The 17,098-nt window shown below is 33.1% G+C and overlaps 1 protein-coding gene across 1 annotated transcript in view; it reads right to left on the reverse strand.

Annotated features, from left to right (window-relative positions):
• The window catches only part of NSUN7 (NOP2/Sun RNA methyltransferase family member 7), a 37,860-nt gene that overhangs the window by 6,248 nt on the left and 14,514 nt on the right, over window positions 1-17,098 (reverse strand). The window contains exons 5-11 of the mRNA XM_031435556.2: window positions 15,383-15,535; window positions 14,872-15,055; window positions 13,564-13,774; window positions 9,963-10,106; window positions 6,921-7,022; window positions 5,242-5,359; window positions 223-346 (exon numbers count right to left, since the gene is read on the reverse strand). Of these exons, the coding sequence (XP_031291416.1) occupies window positions 223-346; window positions 5,242-5,359; window positions 6,921-7,022; window positions 9,963-10,106; window positions 13,564-13,774; window positions 14,872-15,055; window positions 15,383-15,535 (1,036 nt within the window). The remainder of the gene's footprint in view (window positions 1-222; window positions 347-5,241; window positions 5,360-6,920; window positions 7,023-9,962; window positions 10,107-13,563; window positions 13,775-14,871; window positions 15,056-15,382; window positions 15,536-17,098) is intronic.

Genomic DNA, 17,098 nt, shown 5'->3' on the forward strand with positions numbered 1-17,098 from the left:
AGATAAACTAGGTGCTTAGAGAGGTGGGAAAGACAGTGGGCAAGGGAAGAACACTCAGGCGAAGAATAAAAACAAAGACAGCGATTTTTGTCACACAGTAATAATTTTCCTGCCTTTTAGCTATTTATGAAATAAGCACACCATTTTTCTTAGGTTCCTCTTATGAGGCTTTGTTGTTTCTTAATTCCTAAGTATGACATGGATTCGTATTTTTTTCCTTACCTCCCTTGTTAGAACAGAAAGAAAACAACCATTGGTAATTTCAGATGGTTCCATTCTGAAAAATTTGTCAGTGGACAAATGTATTTCCTTCAAGGAGCACAGTGGAAGAACAGGAGGACTAAGCCTGCAACAGATAACAGCAAACAAGTAATAGTTAGAATAGCTTATTTGCCAATCAAGGGAGACAGTAAGCTGCAACAAATTTTCTTTTATTATGTTTTACCAATTGTTTAAACAAAAATTCCAAATAAGAATAAAATGTCGAAGTAGTACAATACTATTGTAAATTAAAAGCTCTATATTTCATGTTGCTAATAATTTATTACACTTCCCAAGTTTTCCATCTTTAAACCACTATGCCAAGGATAGCAACCTTTCAATATATTAAAAACTCTTCCCCAAGTCACTAATGTGTTAAAAAAAAAAAAAGGGGGCTTCCATTATCAAAACAGGTAAATACATATAGTAATCACAAAGGTATAATCCAAAAATTCTGTTATTTCCTCATGTCAAAATACAAAAAGTATAACTTCCTTCTTTTGGTTACTTTTTGCACAATTACAATATAAAAATACTCCTATGACTACATTATTCTTCTCAATCACTTTGTGAATACTAACAGATGAGTTAGGAAGTATTCAAAGTATATAACATACTTCAATAAAAAATCAAATAAATTAAAAATAAAAAAAAAGAAAGTACGTAACAAAGACTTTGTGTCAGAAATATAAAAATCTCTAATCACTAATATGTTTAAAATAAAATTTTAGTTTTTATATTTAATATTTCTCATTCAACAGTAAAGGGTTCATTCATAAATAATAAATAATTCTTATATTCCCATGCTTTTAAAATTAAAACATTAAATCAATAAATACTTTTCCATATAAATTAAAATATCAGGAACTCTTATTAAATTTGTATATTATATTCTGAAATTTAACACTATTTAAAATTTATATTTATTCACTCATTATTTGCCAACTATGTGCAAAGCACATAAATATTAATTCTCTTATATAGTTTACAATTTGGTTGGAAAAACTGTTATATAATAATATAAAGAAGACGAAATAAGAATGCTGAGCCAAGTAGAGACAAAATTATGTAGGAGTACAGAATAAGGTGCAGGTAACTCTGGCAATGGGAGATAGAAAATATGAAGACTTCACAGAGGAAGTAGTATCAGTGCTGTGTCTTGAAAAATAAGTAGGTATCCAATAAGGCAAAGAAGGGTGATTTCTAGACAGAAAGAAGAATATGAACAAAAGCGCAAGTGTTGTGAAGATCTATGTTCAGGGAACGGCAAGCATTTCCATGTGGCTGAGGCAGAGAATGAGGCAGGGGATGCAGAGGTCACTTAGGATGCAGGTAGACACACTTGACCTCAAATGACATGCCAAAGAGTGGTAAATAGTGGTGCTTAATAAAATGTTTATGCTGAACTAAGCTGAAATATAATAGCTGTGCAGGTTCTAAAGGCAAGAGAGCTAATCACTCTGCTTACCAACCTTATAACTAACAAACTGAATTTCTGAGGCTTGTTCATATATGTTCTCTACACAAATAGAAATCATCAAAAAAACTATTCACTTATATATGAGGTAAAGAATACATTCTGAAAATAATTATTTCTTACTAATGTGGAACATAATTAGTTTCAGAATATAAATATGAATGTTGGGATTTTTGTCAATTTGATACATTTCTAGCACCTAGAAGAGTGCCTGGTATATAGTAGGTATTCAACAAATATTTATTTAATAGACTATGATATATTCTATCTACATACATGCTATCTTTTCTAATGATAATAATAATCCACAATCAATACTGGTTAAGTTAACTTACAGAAATTGACTCTGCATTAAAAAAGTATTTCCAAACCCCAACTTATAGCTCATTTCTTTGAATAATAAGTTAATATTCAAGTCTCACTCATAACTGACTTAGAGAATGACACTGGGGATTTTTTTGAGTTGGTGATATTTAAAGAGATTTTTGGATTCACAGTTGATCCTGGAATGGGTGAAGACTTGAAGATGTTGGAATGAGATGAGTGTATTCTGCACATGAAACAGACATATTAGGGGGTCAGACACATGGACGTTCTCTGAGATATCTAACATGCTAGGCCACAAAACAAGCCTGGGTAAATTTAAGACAACTGAAATCATATCAAGTATCTTTTCCAACCACAATGCTGAGACTAGAAATCAACTATTAAGAAAAAACTGTGAAGAACACAAACATGTGGAGATTAAACAATATGCTACTAAACACCCAGGATGTTACTGAAGAAATCGAAAAGGAAATCAAAAGAATACCTAAAGACAAGTGAGAGTGAAAACACAGTGATCCAAAACCTATGGGAAGCAGCAAAAGCAGTTCTAAGAGGGAAGTTTATAGCAATACAAGCTTACCTTAGGAAGCAAGAAAAATCTTGAACAACCTAACCTTACACCTAAAGCAACTAGAGAAAGAAGAACAAACAAAACCCAAAGTTAGTAGAAGGAAAAAAATCATAAAGGTTAGAACAAAAATAAATGAAATAGAGATTAAAAAAAATAGAAAACATCAATGAAACAAAAAGCTGGCTGTCTGGAAAGATAAGCAAATCTGATAAACCTTAAGCCAGACTCATCAAGAAAAAAAGAGAGAGCCCAAATCAATAAAATAAGAAATGAAAAAGGAGAAGTCACAACCAACACGACAGAAATACAAAGGATCATCAGAGATTACTACGAACATCTATATGCTAATAAAATGGACAACCTGAAGAAATGGACAAATTCTTAGAAAGCCACAGTCTCCCAAGACAAAACCAGGAAGAAATAGAAAGCATGAACAGGCCAATTACCAGTACTGAAATTGAATCAGTAATTTTAAATCTCAAAAAAAAAACGAAAGTTCAGGGCCAGATGGCTTCACCAAATATTTAGAGAAGAGTTAACTCCTATCCTTCTGAAACTATTCCAAAAAAATTGCAGAGGAACAAAAACTTCTGAACTCATTCCATGAGGCCACCATCACCCTGATACCAAAACCAAACAAAGATATCACAAAAAAAGAAAATTAGAGGCCAATATCACTGATGAACATAGATGCAAAATCCTCAACAAAATACTAGGAAACTGACTCCAACAATGCATTAAAAGGATCATACACCATGGTCAAGGCACATGAAAAAATGCTCAATATAGTTAATTCTCAGAGAAATTCAAATCAAACTACAATGAGATATCACCTCACACCAGTCAGAATGGCCATCATTAAAAAGTCCACAAACAATAAATGCTGGAGAGGGTGAGGAGAAAAGGGAACCCTCCTACGGTATTGGTGGGAATGTAGTTTGGTGCAGCCAGTATGGAAAACAGTATGGAGATTCCCTTAAAAACTAAAAATAGATTTACCATATGATCCAGCAATCCCACTCCTGAGAATATAGCTGGAGGAAGCTCTAATTTGAAAAGATACATGCACCCTAATGTTCATAGCAGCACTACTTACAACGGCCAAGACATGGAAACAACCTAAGTGCCCACTGAAAGATGACTTGCTTGAGATGAGGTAGAGTATATATACAATGGAATATTATTCAGCCATAAAAAGAATGAAATATTGCCATATGCAGCAACATGAATGGACCTAGAAAATACTATACTTAGTGAAGTAAGTAAGAGAAAAACAAATACTATATGATATATGTGGAATCTAAAAAATAATACAAATGAATCTATATACAAAACAGAAACAGACTCACAGACATAGAAAAACAAACTCATGGTTACCAAAGGGGAAAGAGGGTGGGGAGGTATGAATCAGGAATATGGGATTAATTAAAATAGATAAGCAACAAAGATTTACTGTATAGCACAGGGAACTATATTCAATACCTTGTAACAACCTATAATGGAAAATAATCTGAAAAAAATACATACATAACTGAATCACTTTGCTATATATCTGAAACTAATATGATATTATAAATCAATTATAATTCAAGTAAAAAATTAGCAATAAAGAAAAAATCCAATGAAATAAAATACTATGATGTTCCTCTATTTCTGCCATATTACATTCTTAGAAACTTTATCCCTGGGGGACAAATCAAGCCATCCACACTGATGAATTTGGTTATATTACCTGCAATAATTCTCTTTGCCACTAGATGGGATTTAGCTAACTGTGTTGAGAAGCTCGCAGAAATAAGGTTGGCTGTTAGCTACTAAAGATAGTAACTAAATAAGGAAGTGAAGAAAGAAGGGAAATATAAGTGTGATTAACATGTCCAACTTGTGAATCCACAAAGAAAAAAATGTAAGATTAAAAAGAGGGAGAAAACTATATACACATTAAGATCCTACTATAAGAATTACAGGAATAGTTCAGCTCAAGAGAAATAAGTCAAAAATAGGAGGAGACATTTTTATCTAAGAATATGTGATGCCAGTCTGCTGGCATCACATATTCCTAGACTTACTCCTTATCTTGATGTCCACAGTTCAGATGAAGTATTACTGTTCTTCTTCCTGCCCTTAGTTTATGACAATATTTTACCAAGAAGCTATTATAGTTATTTGGGCTATTTTATCTCAGTCCCTGTGGGTGCCAAAAGCTAAAAGGGTCTAAGAAACATATGTTTTCAGATAATAAGCATCCAATTTTCTCTCTACTTTCTAAGGCTATTTTATACTCTTATTTTTCTTCTACTGAAGCATAGATGTATCTAAAACTCAGGGTGTAAAGTTTAGACTCAATTTATCCAGAAATCAATCAAGTCAAAGCCCAAATGCGTTTAGCCTTATTTAACAATAACAAGAATCTTTTAGTGTACAAGAGAATGCTCCTGCCAAGTCATTGTAAAGACTAAAGAATCTAAAGTTTTAAGAAGTTAAGCTATTTGGTCATATTAAAGTCTAACAAAAAGGAAGTGAAATGTCTTCTCCTTCTAACTTAGAAATCATAACTTTCAAAAATATTTGGTCGAGTTGTTTAGAAGAATCTTTCCTTTCTTACCTATAAGGTTGTACTTTAATCCCATGGTCTTGAAATTCCAGTGCTTTCTTAACAACAGCTTCATTTTCTTCTGGATAAACTGAGCATGTGCAGTAAACAATTGCTTGAGCTCTAGTAACTATATTTAAAGAAGACGGAATTAATATAATAACCCCATTAACAATCCTAAACAAATCTGCTATGCTTGCAAACACCGGTTTATACTAATACCACATGGTTTTGATAGGAATGATTTCTATAGATGCTTGCTTGGCTCCCCTTTAAAGCATGGGTTGCTTAGTAATGCAGCCTGTGCGAATAATTAAAATAAATCTAACTGGATTGTATGGAAATTGAAAATCCAATCCATGTGACCAATCTAATTACAAACACAAACAAATAAATTCTACAGATTACCATAAACTTGATACTTTCAGCCATTCTTCCACAAGCCATAACTAGTTAAAAAGGACTCTAGAAACACACAAGACTTAGATGAGAATCCCAATTCTGTTACTGCTTCATGAACCTAGGAAAATTAATTAAACTCTCCAACTCTTCAACTGTAAAATGAAGTAATATTACTACCTGCAACTGACCCACTTACTCATACTTACCAAACACCTACTATGTGCTAGGCACTGTTCTAGCCATTTGGGATACACAGACCAAAAAAAAAAAAAAAAAAAAAAAAAAAGCCCCAGGGGCTTATTTTCTGTTTCATTGACATGATAAGATATAAACAGGAAAATTACATAGTATTAGAAGGTGAAAAAAAGCTATGAAGAAGAACAAAGCAGATATGGAGGACAGTTAGTTTCCAAAGGCGGTACTATAATTTTAAATAGATTAATCAGAGAAAGAATTTTTAAAATGTATTATCTGCCAACTTCCTAACCTTCCAACCAACTCATTTCATAGATCATATACATACTATAATATTCAAATTAATGTTTATTAGTAGCATCAATCAAAAGAGTAGACCACCTCTGTGTTTTCTGTTTTGCCTTATTTCTATTTCATGTATGCTATATCTTTAGGTATTAGATTACCTATATCCTATACTTACCCTCGAGACTTTGAAAGTCAGGATTTATCTGCACTCATATCCCTAACATCCAGCCTAATGCCTGACTCACAGTAGGCATTTGATAAACATGCACTGAACTGATAAATGTTTATGTAATTTCTCAGAGAATTCTAGATTTCCATACCCATGTGTGGAAGAGCAGTGACACCCAAAATCTAAATGGTAGGCTACAGATAGGCTTTATCTGTAATTGCATCTCTCTATTTTCTTTTTAGTACTAAGAGAAATAAGAGTTTGATTAAAATTTGGATTGTAGAAGAGTTGTTAGGGGCAGGTACAATGACAATTGAAAAATTATATCAAGTAAGAAAACAAAGAAAAGAAATAGAGAAAATGAAACTGTCCAACAATAAATGTACATAATTATTTCACTTCAGCATTAAGAAACTGTTCATTGTTCTTGCTAACCTCTTAAAAATGATAGTAAAGCATATAGTTTTAAGACTTAAATTGGTAAAAAACAAATTGACAGTTGAAGGCACTAAGACTGAGTGTTCCGGAAAATTCACTCATGGTTCACACATCATTGCCCAATTATAATAGATAAATTAAGTATTAATGTTTCTCAGATTTACAACATATTTTCAGGTTGCACTGATAACAAACTTACATTTCATTGCATGTGTTAGCTGTTCATACTGCTGTTGAGCAAGAACATGAAGTTTATCTTCTGATGTGCCTCCTTGGGAGAAATCTTTAAGTAAACCTGTATCTAAAAGCAAATAAATGCTTTTAAATATATCACTATTAGATGTTTTTCATATATTGCTATTGTCACATTATTTAATTTTTAAATATTTTCCCTACTAATGAGAGTTTTCATGGAAAATATTTATAAAACTGAATAGTATTATAAAAATGCTGACTTAAATTTTTTAAAAATGAATTGATAAAGGTAATTTTGCTTGGTTTCAATATTAGTTTTCCTTTTTTCTCCAGGTTCTCATGAGATAGTTGTCCAATTAGCCAAAATTAAGTCATTTAGGTACAGAAGTAGAATGCAGTCCGTCTGGAGACTACTAGAGGGAAAAAAGATTTATTTTCCAAGGTAGAAACTGATGGGCTATAGTCAGATCTGAGTAAGAAAGAACACAAAAGGATACAGTTAAAAACATTAACTTACTAAAAGAAATTTTGGAAGAAAAAACTTCAGGGAAGCAAACGTGCATCCTCATAATAGATCAAGAAACAACAGATCAAGAAATTTGTACAGTAATTTTTTTAAATTTCGAAAACTATTTTTAACATATTTCTTCATAATATTAACTAAGATACCAAATACTACTTTATGTAGATTATTTTATTCAGCAATCCTGTGAAGCATTATCATCCCTTTTAACACTGAGAGAACTATTCAAGCATACACACATTAAACAGCTTGTCTAAGGTTACATAGCTACTAGTTTAGAGCCAGGTTCTAGCTCAGAAATCTGACCAGAGTCCAAACTTCTAACCTCTGTTTTATTCTCCTCTCAGTAACTTCCTGGAATGTGGGAGCCAATTATTTATACCATATATTTGACTGTTTCCCATCCAAGTTATATCACTAAAGGTTAATTAAACTCCATTTCTTCCCGATTTAGTTTTACACTTCACATTTTTCTAAATCTATTCACTACTTTTTAAAGGACTATTTATACATTATTATACTCTAAAACTGTATCAGTTTGCCTTTTTCATTCCATTTAAAAATAAGTCCAAGTTGTTAGCAAAGACCAACTTCATATATTCCTCAAACATGATTTTTATGATAAGCATTCTAAAAATGGTTGTAATATTTTTCAATGTTAAAGTGGTTTTCAAATTAATTCATGATTTTTCATGGATCTAAGTCTTTTAGTTTCATCCCCACTAGATCTATGACTAGTATTTCTATAACCACTAGGTCAACAGTTCCTTATTTGCTCTGGCATTACCTCCTCAGAGCAGTTTCCTTCAAAATCCTCCTTTTTTTCTGGGCATGCCAAAGACCACCTCTAGGCTTATCCTCACCCCTTCACCAAGGTTTTCAAAATATTACCACTATCTAGGAGGCATTTTACTCTCTCTCCTTCTGTCATTTGTAGTTCCCTTTGGGCTCTTGCCCCCAGCCTCTCGGTTATTTTTACCCATGGTTTATTGTATTCTGCATTTCTGCTGCAAGATGCCCAGGAAAAGGCCAGAGTCTCCTGCTTCTCGTCACTGCAATGCTTACTGCAGCTGCAGCTATTTCTTCCCTTGTTCTTTCAAAAGTCTACTCATTCTTCTTTGATCATTTCCCAAAGTTAGTGTAGGAATTTTCTCCATCTACCATTCTCCCATCTGAGTTGGTTATTCTTCTGTTTAACTCTCTTAGAAAGAAATTTCTTGTAGCAAGACAGAATTCCACATGGATCAGTGTGCAAGCTCAGTTAAAAGTTGTGCGGTATATGGAATTCTTTGCATGGTGTAGAGCGGAATGTGCTAACTAATCTGAATTTGAATCCCAGCTTCCCCATTTTCTAGCTACATAACCTCAGGCAACTTGCTAAATTTCTCTGAACCTTGGGGTTTTCCCCCCTTTATAAAATAGATAATAAAATAATACTATACTTACAAAGTTATTGTGAATATTAAGTTACAGTGCATGAACACTGCCTAGAGTACGGACTGGGACATAGTTTTACTCAATAAATACTAGTTTCTTTCTCTCAATTTCTTTCTCTCCATTTTTAATTGTCTTTGCTAGAAATAGGAAACAGCTACTCAGCATATTCTGAATGCTAGTGGAATATCTTCTTCATCCAATAGTCTAGTTAACCTTAACTATACCTTTCAACATAAACAAAGGATCATAGTAAGAATCAGTTTTGGTTAATATACTGTGATTAAGAACATGGGGCAGAGCCAGAGCAGTTGTGTTTGAATCCAGGCTCTGAAACTTAACTAGTCAAAAGACTCTGGGAGGCTTCAACCTCTCTGAGCCTCAGATTCTGTATCTATAAAAGAGAAATAATAAGAGTAGCCACTTCATTCAGTTACTGTGAGGATTAGATGAAATAATCCAAGCAGAGTGCTCAGTTCAGTGCCTTACATGTGAGTGCTCAAAAAATGTTAATGTTAAACGGTATTAAAGAAGCAAATAAAATATTCCCAGAATTAATATTTAATCTGAGGTATTCATATGATAAAACATACATACTAGGGGTGAAAGAAGTCTTGAATTTCAAATAGTCTGATTATGATCTAATTGGGATCACCTTAGAGTACAGGCAGGTCTAAATCTGAATCCTAGCTCTGTTACTAACTAGTTACGTGATCTTACAAAAATGAGTGACTCTTTCTGAGTCTCAATTTTTTCATCTATAAAATGCTGATGAATTTTAATGCCCATATCTTGAGCTCTGGTCTATACCAGAATAGCATACAAGCCAGCATCTGTTCAGATTGCCTACATCACTCCAATTATTAAACATTTTTAATATCTCCCCTGCCCATACCTCACAGAATTGGTGTAAAGATTAAATGAGGTAATGTATGTAAAATACTTTATTAACATAGTAAGTGTTTTATATAGGGTAGCTATTCATTAATCAGATGTATCTGATATGTCATTTTAATGATTTTAAACAATTTTATTTTAAAAACATTAACAAATTTCAATAATTTAGAACTTAAAAATTAAAACAAGTACCTTCATGCTCGTTTAAAATGAATTCTACTGGATTACTAATACCCAGTCCTGAACAACGAGGTAGCAGCAGAATAACTTTAACTTTCTGTAATCTATGATCCTTTGATTCAAGGTTAATAAATGTCTCATGAAGTATTTCAATATCTGGGAGGAAAAACACAGAAAATTAATGTAAAAATATTAATTAAAAATCTTAATGCAGTATGTAATTATACCTATTTATCTTAATTCAGTTTAAATCCTTAACTGCACAAAGTCATTTTAATGTAGTCAGAAAAGAGGGCTATTCTTCTCTGATAATATCCCAAGGTTAATACATGAATTCTCTTAAGAGTTCTTTCTCCTTCACTTCAGACAACAATTTTGAATTTTAATAAATATCTTCTACATAAAATATAATTTAAAGTTCCCATTCTGAACTTCAGATTCTATTTAACGCAAGATGATATAGTGGAGGGAAATAGGTTTTGGAGGCAGAAATACCCAAGTCTGACTCCCAACTTCACTATTTACTATCTGTGTGGCTTAATTTCTCTAAGCCTCCATTTCCTTATTTATAAAATAGGATAATAATGCCTACACTTCCTCTAATTGTAGTAAAGATTGAGATAAGGTAGTTAGGCTTAGCATGGTGCCCAGTATATAGTAAATGCTCAGTATTGGTTATTTCTCTTTCTCATTTTTTATCCCTGTTTACATTCTATTTTCCCCAGGAAAAAAAAATAGGTATTTTTAGTAGCATGTATGAGGCACAATCTAAAGTCCCTTAGGGACCTTATAATTTAGTTTAAGAGTCTGCCCTCCCTCGGGTTATAACAATCTGCGACCCTATTTTGAGGCCATCCCTCCACTTCTGCAATGGATCCCATTCCCCTCACCGGCTGAGGAGTCACTCTGGAAACTGCCCTACCCAACCCTTTTCTCTTGTCTGATCAACTTTTCCCTCTTTCTAGTCTGTCTCTTGTGAAACAAATCTTTTTCAATCAAGTGGGCCCCTTCCTTTCCCCCTTATTTTTAACTTTTATTGGAAAAGTTCAAACATACACAAAAATAGACATAATATGTAATAAATTCTCAAGTACCCATTATGGCGCTTCAACAGAGAGCCATTCATGCCCATATACTGCACCCATTTCCACTCCTCCACATTATTTTGAATCTGTAAAATATTTCACCATATATCTCTGAAAGATAGGAACTTAAAAAATACAACCACATACATTTAAAAAAGTAATTTTTTATTATCATCAAATAATAATGACATCCCGTCATGGCTCAAATTTTCCAAGTTTCACACATGTCAAAATTTTTTTTACAGTTTGTTTGAATCAGGATTTAGATAAGGTATATCATTGCAATTGGCTGACATCTTATTTTAAATTTCTTTTTATTGATAGGTACCTTTTCCACTTTTTCTTATCATTTATTTCTTAATGAAGTATGCTTATTTGTACTACTAGAGTTTTCCAGAGTCTGGATTTTGCTAATTGCTTTCCCAGAGTGTAGTTTAACATGTTCCTGTCTTCTGTGCTTCCTATAAATTAGTAGTTGGATCTTTAGAGCCTAAATAATTCAGGGTTTATGTGTGTGTGTCACAAAACTACTTCACAAGTGGCGTCATATTCATCCATTAAATTGCCTTTATGGTAACTAGTCATATTCTAATTCTGTCTTCCCTTTTTTATTTGCCAGCGGGAATATTTCTAAAAGAAGAAACTTCTCTTCCTCTACTGCTTGGTTACCCAGTGGCTCCTACTCTCTCTTTAACTAGGTAAAAATTCAAAGGGCTAATAAACCTGAAGTGAAATGCTAGATCATAGGGCATGTATATTTTCAATTTTAGAGATTAATGCTGGTTTTCCAAAGTCACTGTACAACATGTACAGTCCTACCAGCAGTGTTTGAGCATTCCCAATGCTCCCTACCTTGCCAGGACGTTGTACTGCCATCTCTTCAATTTTAATCATTGTGGATATGTGGTATGTTGTGGTAAGTTGTGATTTTAATTGCATTTCCCTGACTAGTAATGGAGTGAGGCACTTTTACATAAGGTTTTTTGGCCTTTATATATTCTCTTTCGTAAAAAGCTCAGTCTTGTCTCTTTTATATTTTTCAGTTGGGCTGTCTTTTTTCATATGAAGATTTGTTTAATAGTCTCTGACTTCAGTTGTTTCTTTTGAAAAGTTAATTCTTAGTTTTATTGTTATTTCATTGAAGGTAACATGTATTATCTCCCTGGCTGCTCTTTGTTTTTGGTTTTCAGCAGTTATGCTATGATGTGCTTACTATGTTTTTTATGCATTTACTCTTACTGGAGTTCATAGGGCTTCTTGAATCTGTGGTCTTCATCCATTTTGAAAAATTCCCGGCCTGAGTTTCACATATTGTGTCTTCTCAATTCCTTTTCTCCTCTCTTTCTGGGTTCCCAATAACAACATAACATGAGATCACTGGATCACTGAGTCTCACGTGTCCTTTAGTATCTCTTCTATATTATTCATCCTTTTGTCTCCCGATGGATAGCTTCTTATGACTTGTCAGTTTACTTATTCTTCTTTAGCTCTAATCTACTGTTAAATCTATTTTTTAATTTCATATATTGTAGTTTTCAGTTCTAGAATTTTCTTTTGACATTTTATTACAGTTTCCAGTTCTCTGCTAAAATTCTACTTGTCATTTAGTCTCTTTAGCACATTAATCAGTTATTTTAAAATCCGCATCTGATACCTCCAGTACATGGATCTTCTGTGAGTTTGCTTCTATTGCAGTGCTTTTCTCTTTATTTCACTCATATCTTTCTTCTTTTTTGTGTGATTATTTTTTTATTGAGTGCCACACTGCATTTGAAAAAACTTTAGGAGGTAATATGAAATCTGGGATGTTATTACTTTCTTTCAGAGAGAATCTGTTTTTGCCTCTGCTAGGCAGGTAAGCCTGGGCACTAACAGTCCCAGAACACCTTAAGCCACCTGGGAATTGAGATGATTGGAATCTGAGTTTCGATTCATCAGAGGGCTGATCACTACCGAGAGTATATACTCTTCCGCGCTCCAAGTGAAATTCTGAGTATTTACAAGTCTACCTCTCCATGTTAAGCCCTAAATTCTACTTATTGTCCCTCTGACCCTGTGAATCTATTGAAAGTTTTAGTTTTTTAGCCTCACTGAACCTATAATAAAATGTTATTTTTTTGTCACAGCATGATCCAATGGAAAAATTTTTTTTTGAATAAGAAGCCTAAGGGACTCAGCATCCGGTCCTAGACATTATCTCTGTCCCTTAAGCATGCCTGTGATTGTGTTATTATTTATTAAAACATGATAACTTCTGCTACTTACTTTAATTGTTGTCTGAACATCGAATTATAGTAGCTAAATATCAAGCAATATACCAAAGTGCCAATACATTTATTAATTTAAACTGCAGTTGTTTACTAATATTAAGAAACAAGAACAGCCTGATATAATATGAATTAGTGAGGATTTTAGGAGTATAGTTCATGTATAGAGTTTTACATTACAGAGATAACATATGCAAGTGTTTTTTAACATTCTAAATCTTACAGAACATAAACACCAAAGAAAAAAACATTTGTACATACTTTTACATCCCATTTTTGTGAAAAGGTTCTTCAGGTCAGGATCCTTAGCTTGTGATTGTACTCCACACACAAATATTTTTGAGGTATTATTATTTGTTAAGACTGACATATGGGCAACAGTGTACCACGAACCTGTATTGACCATTAAGATATCATCATCCATGTTTAATAAAGCCTTTACAGAATGGACAGCGAGACTTCGAGATTTGTCCTACAAGATAATGGTATGATTAGGATTTCAAAGGGTTTGACGAGAAGCACGTACTGACTTTTTACCTTGAGTTAAAAAAAAGTATTAGATACCTAAACCATCTGAGTTTAAAACATCTTAATATAAAGTTAACAAAGATAAATGATATAAACTGATTTAAAACAACACCCTAACTTTGTTAAGCCTAAATTATGACTATTATTATTTATCTTCTATACAGTGATAAAGCAAAAATCCCCAAAGTGTGATTAATAGATTATTGATGTCCTGCCTTAGTTCCCATTCTTAAGCCTTTGTGAAAATGCAATCTGCTAATGCCATTTTTCCTTTCCCATTACATTATCATCTAAATTGCTGCTAGTTCACAGAAATGAAAAGATGGTTTATAAGCTTAATAAAAGGGGACTACACAGACATTGATCTCTGCTCAACAGGCTGTGACTACAAAATAAGGCCAAGAGACTCTGCCCAAGAATGTGGGTGCAGTGAAGGGATGAACCTTAGAAGACTAAAGTGAATCTGAGGCAAGGATTGGAATCTAAACACATAAAAACTAACTTAACCTAATTTCTATGACCTTTTATTTTTCATTCTACTGAAACCACATTCTACCTCACATTCTCTTCCTGCACTGATAGCCATTACACACATCTTACAAATCAAAGCTTTAAGACAATAGTAAAGAGATACAGGGAAAGTATTATACATCGCATTGTCAAATGTAGGATGGCACTAGCATGTTCCCCAGAAATGGAAGGAAGAAAAGGAATCATTGTACCTTCGCCTGAATTCTCCCTTGGCAAAAATATAGCCTTTCAGCTGCAGGCAATAAAAGTTCCCCCATCTATGGAGTCTAGGAAGGAGAATATGTTTTTTTACCATATGGCCACTTCACATGGGGAAAGGATGCCAAAGTATTACAGGAACACTGATTGTAGGGGCATTAATTTTTATTTCAGGTGAAAATTAGGCCTTATAAACCTCCTTGATAACTTATATAAAATATAACTCACTTGTTAAGTTTTATTTTTAAGTGGAGGAATTCTTTGGGTAAGTAAGATTACTGAGAATCACAATGAAAGTAAATGTTAGTTTACCTGAAATATAAGTTTATAATCTTTGAAAAGATCTGTATTTAGAAGATCACTTTTAAGATGAGATGGAAAAATTAATACATCATAGCAATGTTGATCCACAGCAAAGACTTTGTCATCAATATGCAATATAGATTCGACTTTATTATAGCCTTTTTTCTTCAAACTATGATAAACTTCTTCAGGGCTGTAAATATACAACATTAGGTTGTAATTACAAATATAATACATTAAAATGTATTTAACATTAACATCTTCTCCCTACAATAAATTAAAATATCACTGTATATATTGCATCTAATGGAACTTATAATTTTAGTCAAAAGTAAGTTAAAAAATAGAGACAAAAAATATATTTATGTAATTAATCTGGTAATCTGGTGATAAGATCCTGAACTAAACTATGATTCTCCAATCACTCCCCCACCCATTAAAAAGGTAATATTTCTTATCACATTATTTTGAAAGACAAGTGACTTAAAATATAAATAAAGAATCTGATTAAAACTCTTACCTGATTTTACAAGTATTTATCCAAGCATAAAGCGGCAAAGTAGAGGCCCTTAGTTCCTGGTTCCTAATGGTTTCTGGAAGAATGTGGTAAATTGAAAGGGCATCATGTTTGATCCGACATCTTGCCAATGCCGCAGCCAATTTTGTCTTAAAACTAGAGAGAGAAAAGCCATTCTTGGTGACTACTGCATTGAAGAAAAGACTATCAATTTTCCACTAGAAACATTAACAAATTAGATTTAGAATTTTAACAAATACTTTTATAATTCTATTTCAAAATTTTCAAGTCTAAAATAAAAATTTGCCATATTTAAAAATAGAAATCCAATAATCCTGCTTCTTTTTTCCAGTTTTTGCTACCACTGTATAGTTGTATTATCTCCTCAGATATTTATAGCAATTGCTGGTTGAGAAAAAATTTTATGCAGTGAAAGAGGTGTAGGATTTCGAGTCAGACAAATTTTGAGTGAAATTCAGGCTCTGTCACTTACTAGCTGTGTGACCTCAGGTATGGTACTGAATCTCTCATCAGCCTCAGTTTTCTCATTTGTAAAGTGTGATCGACGTACCTTGCTATTAATGTGGTGATTACCACGTGTGTAAAATACTTAGCACAGTGCCTGGCACATGGCAGGCACTCAATATAGGCCAGTTATTATTATCAGAGGTGGCAACAGTACAGTCTAGATAAGATTAAGGAACTTATAAGAATCTGTATCAAGTCCTTCCCAGTTCTGATTATTCCATGTCTCAAAGTCCCAAATAACAGAAAAGAAAAACAAGAACTGGATAGCATAATATGAAGACTCAATGATTTTTTTTAATCTCATAACCTAAATTTTTAATAAATAAGAATACAGAACTTAGTCTTGATCCATATTCACAGCATTTTCACAATAGGAATTTAATTGAATAATAAACCTCAAGGATAACCTTGAATGAGAAATGACGAAAAGATGCCACAAAAAAAGTCAAGTACCTCGAGAGTGGTGTGTGTGGCTGCAGAAAGCTTAATAAAATAGACAGAGATAGGGATGGGGATGGGGGAAAGGTGAGGGAGAGGGAGGATGAGAACACAGGGGCACCTGGGAAAGATAGGGAAGAGTCACCAAACACTAAGCCTTCTAGGGCTATAATAGAATTAGATTTGTGTAGTGCTATGTCCTAATGTCACAGAGCTACATTAAAAACAATTATATATCAGTCAGATCATTTGCAAATATTTTCTCCCATCCAGTGGACTGTCTTTTAGTTTTATTAATGGTTTCCTTTGCTGTGCAAAAGCTTTTTAAGTTTAATTAGGTCCCATTTATTTTTGCTTTTGTTTCCTTTGCTTTAGGAGACATATCCAAAAAAATATTGCTACAATTTATGTCAAAGAGTGTTCTGCCTATGTTTTCTTCTAGGAGTTTTATGGTTTCCAGTCTTACATTTAGGTCTTTAATCCATTTTGAGTTTATTTTTGTATATGATGTTACAGAATGTTCTAATTTCATTCTTTTACACGCAGCTGTCCAGTTTTCCCAGAACCACTTATTGAAGAGACTGTCTTTTCTCCATGTATATTCTTGCCTCCTTTGTCAGGGGTTAATATCCAAAATATATAAACAGCTCATACAACTCAACATCAAAAAAACAAACAACTTGATTAAAAAATGGGCAGAGGAATTGAATAGACATTTCTCCAAAGAGGACAAACAGATGGTCATCAGGTACA

This window comes from Camelus dromedarius, chromosome 1 (assembly GCF_036321535.1).
Source record: "Camelus dromedarius isolate mCamDro1 chromosome 1, mCamDro1.pat, whole genome shotgun sequence".
NCBI lineage: Eukaryota > Metazoa > Chordata > Mammalia > Artiodactyla > Camelidae > Camelus > Camelus dromedarius.